The sequence below is a fragment of the Grammomys surdaster genome, unplaced genomic scaffold (assembly GCF_004785775.1).
Source record: "Grammomys surdaster isolate TR1022 unplaced genomic scaffold, NIH_TR_1.0 126109, whole genome shotgun sequence".
Taxonomy (NCBI): Eukaryota; Metazoa; Chordata; class Mammalia; order Rodentia; family Muridae; genus Grammomys; species Grammomys surdaster.
In genome coordinates, this window is record NW_021620917.1 from 1920099 (window position 1) to 1932509 (window position 12411).

General features: G+C 48.3%; 1 protein-coding gene across 1 annotated transcript in view; it reads right to left on the reverse strand.

Annotated features, from left to right (window-relative positions):
- Positions 1 to 11076, reverse strand: part of Daglb (diacylglycerol lipase beta) — a 38121-nt gene extending 27045 nt beyond the window's left edge. The window contains exons 1-4 of the mRNA XM_028756039.1: positions 10789 to 11076; positions 8515 to 8666; positions 2457 to 2628; positions 87 to 345 (exon numbers count right to left, since the gene is read on the reverse strand). Of these exons, the coding sequence (XP_028611872.1) occupies positions 87 to 345; positions 2457 to 2628; positions 8515 to 8666; positions 10789 to 10883 (678 nt within the window). The 5' untranslated portion in view covers positions 10884 to 11076. The remainder of the gene's footprint in view (positions 1 to 86; positions 346 to 2456; positions 2629 to 8514; positions 8667 to 10788) is intronic.
- Positions 11077 to 12411: the final 1335 nt, after the last annotated feature.

Here is a 12411-nt window from a genome sequence, read left to right on the forward strand (position 1 = left end):
ACATGGCTTTGTGCAGATGCCCATCATCCCACAGAACCATTGACAGAAACAGGAGAAAGAGACCACAGCAGATCCCTTCCACTTACTGAGAAGTAGGTGGAGAACAGGTCGGCCGTGCTGGAAAAAGCGACCCTGGTGTTGTCGTCCTGCCCAACACAGCAGCAGCAGCACTGCACCCGGGTCTCCCACACGCTCTTTGCAGCCGTCTTCAGGCCAGTCAATAACTGGTTCGTGTTGTTACTGTCCAGGTGCTCGGGGATGCATGGGGGATACGGAGCCATTTTCCCGCCCAGCGGGTCAAAGACAAAGATGATGGTGACCATGGTGGCAGCAATGACAATCCAGCTGTGAGGAGTAAAGCATGGGACAGGCGGGGTGACTGTGAAGGGCGGTGGCTTGAGCCCACTCCACACGTACCAAGCAAGCCCTGTTTCTGTACTGCTCAAAGGGAGGCAGAGCTCTGAAAACCCAACTGAGGCAAGCAATTTTCTTCTGGAACGTTCCCTAGGAGAGTCAGTGAGATGGCTCAGGAGGAAAGGGCGCTTTCAGCCAAGTCTGAGGACCTGAGTTGGATCTCCAGGGCCTTCATGATGGAAGGAGAAAATCAACTTCCAACATGGGCCATGTCACGCACATGCACACACATATGACTAACTACAAAAATGAGTATAAAAAAGAAAAAAAGAAAGTAAAAAGGTTCCTCGTGAACCTACAGCTAACCCAAGTCCCAGGAAGGCCAGAGAGTTCTGAGAGTGAGGACCTCAAAGGAGAAAAGGAGTCCTGTGGTGAGCAGTGTTGTAGCCTGGACACAGACGTCACTGGAACGAGTTCTCCAGGACCCCCTGACTTATGACCCAGCCACTACTCAGCACTCTGGGGTTCCTCAGAGTAAAACAAAAGAATCTCTATACTATGCAATACTCAACAGGTGCCCCCTCCACGCTGGCCCACATTTAATTACTTCTCTTTGTGTGTGGTGTATATATGCTGGTCCGGGCATGTGTATAGAGACCAGAGTTCAACATCAGGGGGTATTCCTTGATCACTCTCTACTAAGACTCTTTTTGAGAGTAGAACCCAATGACGTGGCTGGCAGTCTACGTCCAGCACCCAAAAGTGTGGGGATCTGAACTCAGGTCCTAGGGCTCCTGTGGCAGGCTTTAACAACTGCACCACATCCTCAGCTGTGACTGTTTCTACACTGCCCACGGCATGCAAGGCCCTGCATGTTCTCCACGACAGTCTCACTGGTAAGATGCTGACTCTGCTGACTCTGCCTGGGTGCCTCAGGGATGGCAGCTCCAGCACAGCTTCCGTTTCCTCACTCGTAACACAAAGGGACAAAACTAGACTAAGCTCTTTAGCTCGGTGGTGAGAGGGCTAGGCGGGTAAAGGGCATCTGGTGCCCAAGCCTGATGACCCAAGTTCAATCCCTGGGGCCCATGTGGCTGGAGGAGAGCACTGACCCCCAAAACTTGTCCTCTGACCTCCACATGGGCCATAGCAAAGAAGCACATCTCCCCACACAAAATTAAAATTACTAGTACAGAAAATGTAAAAACTGCATTATAAACCTTATTAGACTATATACACTGTCTCAATTCCAGTACCATTTCTCATCTCACCTTTAACCTCCACCCTTCCTTTGGCTATTGGTTCTCTCTCACTCTTCACTCTCTCTGTTCGTTTCTCTCTTTTCTTGTAAGATTTATTTTTATATTTTGCGTATGTCTGTGTCTGTGTGTGGGTATGGGTACATGAGTGCAGGTGTCCTTGCAAGCCAGAGGAGGGCATCAGATCCCCTGGGGCTGGAGTTAATCAATCTATTTCTTTCTATCTATCTATCTATCTATCTATCTATCTATCTATCTATCTATCTATCTATCTATCTAGTGTGTGCATGAGTTACTGTTGGGTATATGAGTACATGACAGAAGGTATTCTCCTTGATCAACTTCCACTTTTTCCTCTAAGGAGGATCTCGATATCTCTCTCTCTCTCTCTCTCTCTCTCTCTCTCTCTCTCTCTCTGAATCTGGGGCTCATGTTTTCTGGGATAGGTTGGGAGGCAGTAAGTCCCAGAGATCCTCCTGTCTCCACTATTCTTGGAGCTGGAGTTAAAGGCTGGAGGCCCAGTTTCTTTACATGGGTGCTAGGAACTGAACTCCAGTCCTCTTACAGTTTGACAGGTGCGCTTGACTGCTAAGCCATCTCTCCTGCCCCTCCTGCTTATGAGAGAGGGAACGTGCCGAAAAGTGGGGCCTGTGAAGAAAGTGAACACTTGCAGATGTAAGCTGGAAGATAAGCTGTTTCTCACGGACCAAAACCCATCACTGTCTTTGTGAATTACTCAGAGAGGCCCCGCTCTATGTCACAAAGTTCATAGGACATCAGGGTGCTGTACCGCCCAGAAACACACCTAAGGAGAAGCTAGGAGAAGGAGGAGGAAGACCTCACCTGACAATGACGGTGGCGATGATGCCAATCACAACTGTCCTGTCACATTGGATACCTTTTGCCACCCAGGTGGCCCCCAGAGAAGCCCAGACCATCTCTGGCAGGAAGAGCGCCAGGCGGATATAGAGCAGCTTAGACATAGACTTCCGAGGTCCAGGGTTACAAATGGTTCCTGAAACACAGAAAAAACCAGCTGCTCACGAGCGTCCTAAGACGCAGAGCTGCCTGTCCAGCTACCGGGAAGGATTGGGGCTGGAGAGATGGTTAACTGATAGAGAGCCTGTCGTACAAGTATGAGGACTGATCCCTAGCGTCCACATGAGAGCTGACAGAAAGGTGGTGTGTGTCTAGCCAGAGGGCTGGAGACAGGTGGACTGGAGCCGACTAGTCATCCAGCCTGGCTGAACTAATGAGCTGTAGGTCCACTGAGACCCACCCTCAAAAAATAAGGTCGAGTGTGATTGAAGAGGACACTTGACATGGACCTCTGACTGCCATACACCACTCATACACACACACACAGCGCCTAGGCACAGAGGCTGGAAAGGCTGCTCAACAGTTAAGAGCATGTACTGCTCTTGCAAGGGACCTGAAATTGGCTCTCAAGCTCTATACCAGGCAGCTCACAATGCCATACAAATAACTCTAGCTTCAGGGGGTCTGACCTCTCTGGCCTCCATGGGCACCTGCAGCCACACACACATACCACAGTCAGCCGCATAAACACGTACACAGAATTTTAAAATAACCACAGCTACTGAACATCTCTGTGTTTTATTGCACACCCACCCAGCACTGAACTACTCATTATACTTCATGCCCAAAATAGAAAGCAAGTGACAAAGCTGGCTAGTGGTGTGGGACGCAGAGGCAGGCAGAACTCTGAGTGTGAGGCCAGCCTGGTCTAGAGAAAGAGTTCCACGACAGCCAGGGCTCCACAGAGGAAACTCTGTCTTGGAAAAACCAGAGGCAGGTGGAGGGGGAGAGTGAGAGGGGAGGGGAGTGTGTGTGTGTGAGGGGGGAGGGGGAGGGAAGGGGGAGAGAGAAAGAGACAGAGAGACAGAGAGACAGACAGACAGACAGACAAAGTGAAGGGTGAGGAGCAGGGCAGAAGCTTCACATTCATTGCTTAGACTCCCTCTGGCTCTAACTGGGGAGGACTACATAATCACCACCCAAACTGGAATACTTCTAAGACGCAAGAGTGCCACTCTGGGTATAATTACACTAGAGCAACAGTATAGTGCAAGAGGACTGTCGCAGGCAGAAAGGGAAGTAGTCACCCAGTTTCTCTCAGCCAGGAAGATAAGCATCCCTACAACTGGATGCCTTACTAAACACTCAGTACTACTAAGTACTTTAATACCCACTATTCCTTCATCCTCAAAAACTGTGGGCAAGAGATTAAGTTTTACAGAGGGTCAGAGAGCTTGATACTTGTGTGTGTGGGTGTGTGTGTATATGTAGTGTGTGTGGAGTGTGTGTCTGTGTGTGCGATGTGTATGTACTGTGTGTGTGTGTGTGTGTGTGTGTGTATAGTGCGGTATGTATGGTGTGTGATGTGTATTTGGTGTGTGGTGTATATGTGGTGAGTTTGTGTATGGGGTGTGTGGTGTATGGTGTGTGGTTTGTGTGTGGTGAGTCTGTATGTATGTGGTGATAGTGCGTTCGTGGTGAGTCTGTGTGTGTATGTGGTGTGTGGTGTGTGTGGTGTATATGTGGTGTGTGGTGAGTCTGTGTATAGGTGGTGAGTCTGTGTGTGTGTGTGTGTGGTATGTGTGTGGTGAGTTTGTGTGTATGTATGTGTGGTGTGTGGTGTGTATATGGTGTGTGGTATGTGGTGTGTGTGTGGTAAGTCTGTGTATGTGGTGTGGTGTGTGTGTGGTAAGTCTGTGTGTGTATGTGGTACTATCAAGCCTCCTGCTTGGTATTTATATGGTAATCAATTTTTACATTTTCATTTACATTTTTTTATTGTGTGTGAGCACATGTGTGTCATGACATAAAAGAGGAAGTCAAGCCAGGCAGTGGTGGCACACACCTTTAGTCCCAGCACTTGGGAGGCAAAAGCAGGCGGATTTCTGAAGTTCGAGGCCAGCCTGGTCTACAGAGTGAGTGCCAGGACAGCCAGGGCTACACAGAGAAACCCTGTCTCGAAAAACCAAAACCAAAATCAAAAAAAAGAAAAAAAAAAAAAAAAGAGGAAGTCAGGAGACACCCTCAGGAGTCAGTTTTTCCTTCCATTGTGTGGGATCAAACTCAGGTCACACAGCTTGGCAAGCAGAACCTCTACCTGTTGAGCCATCTGGCTGGCCCACACAGAACTCTCACTGTCTCTGAGGAATGAAGGAAGCCTGCTACTAGGTGACAGTGGAGAGACCCTAGAAAACAGGAACCAGACCTCTGCTGCACTGGAAAGATGACAAATATAGTCACAGTCTAACAGGGTCAGAAGCATCTGTGACTGGGGCTTTTCACACAAAAGCTCTGACACAACATTTACTAAATACAGACAGAGAAACAGAGATGGAGTGTGTCTAGTTAAGTTCCCAGAAATTAAATGAAGTATTGAGAGAAGCTGCATCTACCTAGAAAAACACTGTTTTAAATTCCTTGATAATTTCATATACATACAAGGAACATGATGGTCATCACCCCTCCCTGCCCCTCCCGCTCCCTCTGGGGCCCCTTCTTCCTGAGAAGTCCCCTCTTACTCTATCTTTGGCTTTGTTTTGCTTTTTCTGTGATTCACTGAGTTTGATGAGGGTGATTGCCTGAGCATAGGCGGGGAGTTCTTCCCTGGAACATGGGCAACTTACCAGTGGCTACATCACAGAAGAAAAATGACTTCCCCTCCCTCAGCAACCACAACCTGCCAGTAGCCCCTGAGCTACAGCTGGGGTCTTTTGAGTCCCTCCCCAACCCATAGAGACTACTGATGGCCTCATCAGGTTCAGGTCTTAGAAAAACACATTTTTTTTTTTTTTAAGACAAGGTTTTACTCTGTAGACCAGGCTGGACTTGAACTCACAGTGATCTGCCTGCCTCTGCCTCCAGAGTGCTGGGACTAAAGGTGTGTACTACCACCATGCCTGGCTAGAAAAACACTTTTATTTCCATATTTGTTTTTTCTTCTCCACTCTAATTTGATGGCCCTGACCCTCAGAAACACTGCTGCACTGGGCTATCCTTAAGAAAGACTTCCTAAAGTGACCTTCTCAGGTCCCTCAGCAAGTGGGACATGCAGAAAAGCAACAAAGAGAAGGTCTGTGCCACAGATTTATGAATGACAGACAGCTATAAAAGTTGAGCTATGAGTTCTTAAGACACATATAGAGTGATAAAGGACCCTCTCCAGATATGGCAGACGTCAGGCCTCATGGAAAGGGCTCTGTCAAGGCACCTTGAATTGCCTGCAAAGCAGACCATCCCCAATTACCCTCATGCTGGAACAACAGAGGGCTTCATGGAGACTTCTGAAATCAAATACAGAGATGTATGCCTGTGATCCTAGCCTAGCTGAAACAGGAAAATCAAGTCTGGGCCAGCCTGGGCTACACAGTGATACCTGAAAAGGCAAAGAAAAGACCACAACAAAAGCAACATTGTTCTTAACTACACCAGGTAAATCTAGAACTGTGAAAAAAGAATCGCTCTGCTCCTCTCAGATCACAAGCACTTCTGAGTATACATGCAGATTACAGGTAAGACCTGATTCCTACGTGAGTTACCACACTGGCCTCCCCAAAGGTCTGGCTATTACATTCCCACGAAAAGACCGAGATGCTCACTCATCTCCACTTCATAATGTAATGGCAGGTTTATATTCATATCTTTGTGTATGGTTGAGGCTAAAAATTCTACAAATAAAAAATTACTCCGATTACTGCTCAGGCTTTCTGCCTATTTTTTCTACTGCTCTGGGTGGTTCCCTTATTTCTGACTGGAGTCCTGTACTCAGTGGTGCATGCCCGTAATCCATGGGCTTGGGAGGCAAAGACAAGACAACTGTCCATAGCAGTTCCAAGTCAGTCAGGGCTAGGATGCAGACTTCACCTCAGAAAGAAGAGACGTGGGACTCTGGCTCTGTTGGAAGGGGTTTGCTTCACAACCATGAGGCCCTGGGTTCAATCCCTATTAATGCCAAAACAAATAAAAAAATTTTTAAAGGGCTATGAATATAGGAAATTGCCTCTTTTTTCCTGTCCTACAACCCCAACCCACACACTTGTCTTTTAAATTTTCTTCTTCATTAAAATTTGTGTGTGTGTGTGTGTATATATATATATATATACATATATATAGAGAGAGAGAGAAAGAGAGAGAGAGAGAGAGAGATAGGGTTTTACTGTGTAGCCTTAGATGGTCTGGAATTTGCTATTTAGACCGGGGTGGCCTCGAACTCAAGAGATTCACCTGCTTCTACCTCCCTGAGCACTAGGTTTAAAGTTGTAAGTCACTGTCCCCAACACATAATAACCCTTTAAGAAGTTTTTTCTTTAAACATTTATTTGTGTGTGGTGGACATATCTGTAGAGGTCAAAGGACAACTTCTGGGAATAGATTTTCTCCTACTATGTGGATGTCAGGGCCTCCCAAGCGCTGAGATTAAATGTGTGTGCCACTACCACCCAGCTAAACAGGTTTCTCTGTGTAGTCCTGGAATTTGCTCTGTAGACCAAACTGGCTTTGAACTCAGAGATCTGCCTCCCTCTTCCTCGATAATGCTGGGATCAAAGGCATGGTCACCATGCCTGGCTAACATTTTTTAAATTTCATTTTTATTTTTGTGTTTGTGCCTCCTCTCTGGGTGCACTGGGGGCAGTGAGGGCCAGTAGAGGGCATCAGAGGTGGTTATGAGCTTGTATGGGGGTGCTAGAAAATCTTTTGTAAGAGCAGTAAGCACTGAGCCATCCCCCCCTCAAAAAGACAAATAGACAGACAGACAGACAGACAGACACAGGCACGCAGACACACATACATGTATACACAGAGAGAAAGAGACAGACAGACAGACGCATATAGGTTGGGGAGTCAGTCTGTGTGCACATGTCATAGCACATACATGAAGGTCAGAAGACAGGCTTTGGGAGTCAGTTCTTTTCTCCTGTGATGTGGAACCCAGAGATGACACTCAGGTCCTCAGGCTTGGTGGCAAGTGCCTTCATCTGGGGAGCCATCTGACCTCCCACAATGCTGTTTTTCAGACAGGATCCGTGGTCTAAAGACTCAGGTAAGTTTTGAACTTGAGGTCTCAGTCCCCTGAGAAGCTGAGATTACAGGCCTGCACTGTCATGCTCAATTTAATACGGTTTCATAAAATACTGTTTTGGGTTCCAATGAGAAGAGCTCAAATCATAAGTAACAGAAAACCCAATTCAAGCTGGATGAACTGGAAGGACCTGTATACCGGCTAACACTGGATGAGCAGGCATAGGACAGACATCAGAGTTTCTCCAGGAGTACTTGTGTGTCTGTTCATCCTGGCCACGAGTGGAGACAGTCCCATCCGGAAGAAAACACAAAATCATGCCTTGGTTTGTTGTTGGGACCTTAGGAGGAGAGATAAACATTGCCCTAGGAAAGGAATTTTGACAACTCCCTACCTCAAAAATAAGGATCGAGGAAGGCAGCCAACACTCTCATGTAGACACCCACACGAAGGTGTACAACATACACCACAAACACACAGATAGGAAAACGTTCCCACGTCAACTGTAGTGATAGGTTTTCAACTATGGAAATAGTAAGAAGCTGTGTGGCAGCTCAGTGGTGAAGAGCACCTGCTGCTCTCATGGAGGACTCAGGTTTGGTTCCCAGCACCTGTGTGGTGGGGTTCACTACCACCTGTAACTCTAGGTCCGGGCAATCCCAATCCAGTGCTCTCTTAGGTAGAGAACAGTAGGGCATGTGTTCATATGCGCACACACGTTTTTAGAAGAAGAAACAAGAACACCGGATACACTCTAAGTGGGTGAACTGTACCGTATGCAAATGGTGTCGCAGTACGGCTGTTAAGATCCAAAGCAGGTTCCACACAGAAAGCATGGCTCTTTACCTCTCATGCTGACACACACGATAGCCAACACGGTGCCTATAATAACTGCCAGGAGAACAAGGAGGACCAGCAGGTACGTGCTGAGTAAGACTCCGCCGGGACAGTCCAGCTTCCTTCTGTGCGTGAGATATAACGTCAGACTGGCAATCCACCTGTGCAGAGAAGAGAGTGGCTTCGTAAAACACGGTATGAAGAAATGAAGGGAGTTAATATTCTCCAAAACAAGGTTAAGGTTCAACATGGGATGTAATCTGCATCAATAAAAAGTCTATCCAGAAGCAGACTGTTGACACACGTGTGGCTTCCTGTTCTTAATCCATATCTACTGTGAGCCATGTACCGAGCATTGAAGTGCTTGCCTATCATCCCGGCACCAGAGAGGCAGAGGCAGGAGGATCATAAATTAGAGGCCAGCCTGAACCTGGGCTATATATGAGTTCCAGGCCACCCTAAGCTGCACCCTAAGGAGCCCCCACTTCAAAAACAAACAGGCTGGAGAGTCTGCTCACTGAGTAGTGTCTCTGTCGTGTGCAGGAGCCCTTCGGTTTGAACCCCAGTGCTGCATGAACTAAGTGTGCACACCTGTAATCCTAGTACTGGGGAAGTGGAGGCAGGAGGATGCCAACTTCAAGATTGTCCCACACCTCATAGTGGGCTTTGAGGCAAGCCAGAAATGCAGGAGACCCCGTCAAAACTCAAAACCTAGGCAAGCTAGGGTTCTCCAGAAAAATTGCTACCCTGACTTAGAATCATGTGATTGGTAAACAAACTATGTTTGCTGAATTAGTAACAGGATTTGTGTGTGTAGCTTGACATTCAATAAACACACATTGTAGCCAACTGTAATTCAAAACCAAGAAAGCAGGAAGCAAATTAGGAAAATAAGATATCAGGGTAGATAAATGAAAAAGGAGTCCTATGGACTCTTGATTGTAATTTGTAATTTGGCAGTGAACAATAAGAGATAGCATGCATCTCCAGAAGGTGAAGAGCGCTGTTTCGCCCTAGAGGTACTTCGGCCAAAAACAGTGACAACCCCTCCGCCCCCCAGCAACAATGTCCACCTTTTTAAAAACTACATATTTTTATTTATTATTTATTTGGGGAAGAGTGTGCCATACCATGCCTGTGGAAGAGGTCAGAGAGCAACTTAGAGGAGCCGGTTCTCCTTCTACCATGTGGGTCCTGAAGATAACAATTTAGGTCATCGGGCTTGGCGGCAAGCACCTTCACCCAACTGAGCTACCTGCTGCCCAAGATTGTCCTATTAAAGATTAAAATTCCAAAGCCCTAAGAGGTGTCATCTGAGGTGATGGAGGATTTAACTCGGTTGTAAAGCCCGGCATGCATGAAGCCCTGGGCTCAAGCACTAGAGGGAAAAAACAGAGGTAAGATTGGGCTAGGTAACTTTTCTGACCCCAGCCCCGCCCTCCGCGCCTTTTTCTTTTCTTTTCGAGGGAGGGTCTCGTGCAGCTCAGCTGCCCTACAACTGTGTGAACCGCGGATCCCTAGCCCTGGGATTACAGGTGATCACCGCCACTACCAGCTCTGTGAGGGGCTGGGATCCCGGACACACAAGATCTCCGGCATGCTAGGTGAGCATTCTACCAAAAGTAACTGTTATACCCCCAGCCACCAATAACTTTCTGTCAGCCTTTCAAACACCAGGGCTCCGAGTCAGGAGTTAAAGACAAACTATCCGAGAAAAACCCGGCCTGACTAGAAAGGGCTTCGCTCTCCCATTCCTTTGCCTCTTGAGAATGCTTTTTCCTAAGAACGTTATTCCTTGTTGCCCGGCACGCCAGGAGCTGACTTCACCCATCAGTGAGTGCCGTTTCCCACCGAGCGTAGCTGCATTTTGCAAAACCGGCCTATTATACTGGTATCTGTGAATTGCTCCGAAATTGCTATTTCTCAAATTTTTGTGTTGCAGAGACAAGGACTTTGCTACCCTCCCAGCAAGAAAAAAGACAGGAGTGATCCAAAGTTCCGGAGCCCGGCTCCAGGAAAGAGAGACCTGGGGGCTATGGCTTTTGGATGCTCACATTTCCCTCAAGCTCCCGGGGCAAGGGCTCGGCGCGCCGCACCCTAGGGCTCGGCTCGTACCCTGCAGCGCTGAAGGTCCGAGCCCCCTGTCAAAAGGAGCGACTGCATCTACAGCCTAGGTGTAGACAGATCGTGCTGGGGGGCGCGGCTGCCCGTTAAGCATCAAGGAGGCACGACTTTTGTCACCCTAACCAGCGCGCCCCCCGCCCTCACGGCGGACTCACTTACCATAGCGCACGTAGGAGCAGCTCAAAAGACCCGGGGAACACCAGGTCGTCGCTGGCTAGGGACCAGCGCCGGCCGAACAGCACCATCCCCGGCATGGCGCACCTCCCACCGCGCCGCCAGCCGCGCGCGCGCCCTTCTGACTCCGCGCGTGTCCGCAGCGGGGGTCCCCAGCGCCGCCTGGGCGCACGCCTACGTAAAAGACCCGCGCATGCGCCCTCCGGCGCCAGTCCCTAGCGCGCCCACAGCAGCCTCAGACTCTGCCTTCTTTGCCTCCTTCTCAGGTCCCCTGACCCGGAAGTCAGCTGCTGGCTGTGGAGTGCCGGTCAGCGGTGTGTGAAGTCCATTCCGGTGTGGTCATTTCTGTTTAATAGACTGAGGATTTAAAATAAGACCTGAAGAGAATGCTCTCCCCAGAGAGCCGCGCCTACGAATGGTGAAGCTAGGGCGTAGGCCTGGGTCTCTGAATCTTCCTAGCTTGCGATGGCTTTGCTGTCATTTGTGGTCCCTTTGGACTTTCTGTGTTCAAGTCTACGCCACCCAACGGTTGGTGAGATAAGATGTGACTCCTTTTAGCACCTCCTTTCCTTTTCTCTCTCTCCTTCACACCGTGTTTTAGCCATCTTCATCCCATCCTCTGACTGGTCTCACTACTGCTAGTTCCCATTCTTCCCCACAGTCCCTCGGGTGACCGAGGAGAACCTTCAGACCTTGTTCCAAATTATGTTTAAGACTTGCAAATATGCACTTGGGCATAAAGTGCATTTTAATCCTTCCCAAAGACATTTCTAGGAGAGTCTTACGTCAAAAGCCTCTAATTCGTGTCAGTGTTCCCACATCTACCTGCTGTCCTCCACCCTTACATTTTAGCTCCTCAGTTTTTTGTGTCAGTGGTGTGCATGCGTGTGTGCATGTCTGCATGTGTGGTGGGGTGCACGTATGTAGGTGCGCGTGTACATGTGCTCATCATGCATGTGGAGGTTTGAGGTTGATATCAAGAACGGTACCCAGTTGCTCTTCCACCTTACTGAGGAAGGTTCTCTCAGTCAAACACAGAGCTCGGTGAGGCGACAGGTCTTGAGAGCCTGCTTGCTGCAGGGATCTTCTGATTTCCCCTTCCCAGGCTGTAATAACAGGTGTGCTGCCACACCCATCCTGCACTTTCCTGAGTTTCTGGGGATCTGAACCTTAGTCCTCACACTAGTACAGCAAGTGCTTTGACTCCTGAGCTGACTCCTTATTCCTTTTCCTAACTCTAGTCTCTCGTGCTTAATCACTCCCTGGCCCAAATCTGACTATGGTCAGACTGGCTGGTAAGCAGAGAAATGGTTCAGGCGAGGGGGATTAGTTTTAAGATCTGGACTTCTAATTATTTGAGAAGATAGAGGATTTGTGAAAATGTCCATCCTGAGGCCAGGGATGTACTCAGTTGGCAGAGTACTTTGCCTGGGTTGTTGAGGTTTGGTATTGTAATGCTAAATTCTACACCCAAAGGTCTAGGCCTTCAAGTGACTTCTCTTGTTTACAAGGTTTTGCTGTGCGAGCCTTGTTCCTTGATTTAAAACAGATTAAATAAAATTGGCTACAGCCAATTCCTGGAGGGATTAGAGGTAAAACGGGTTTTGT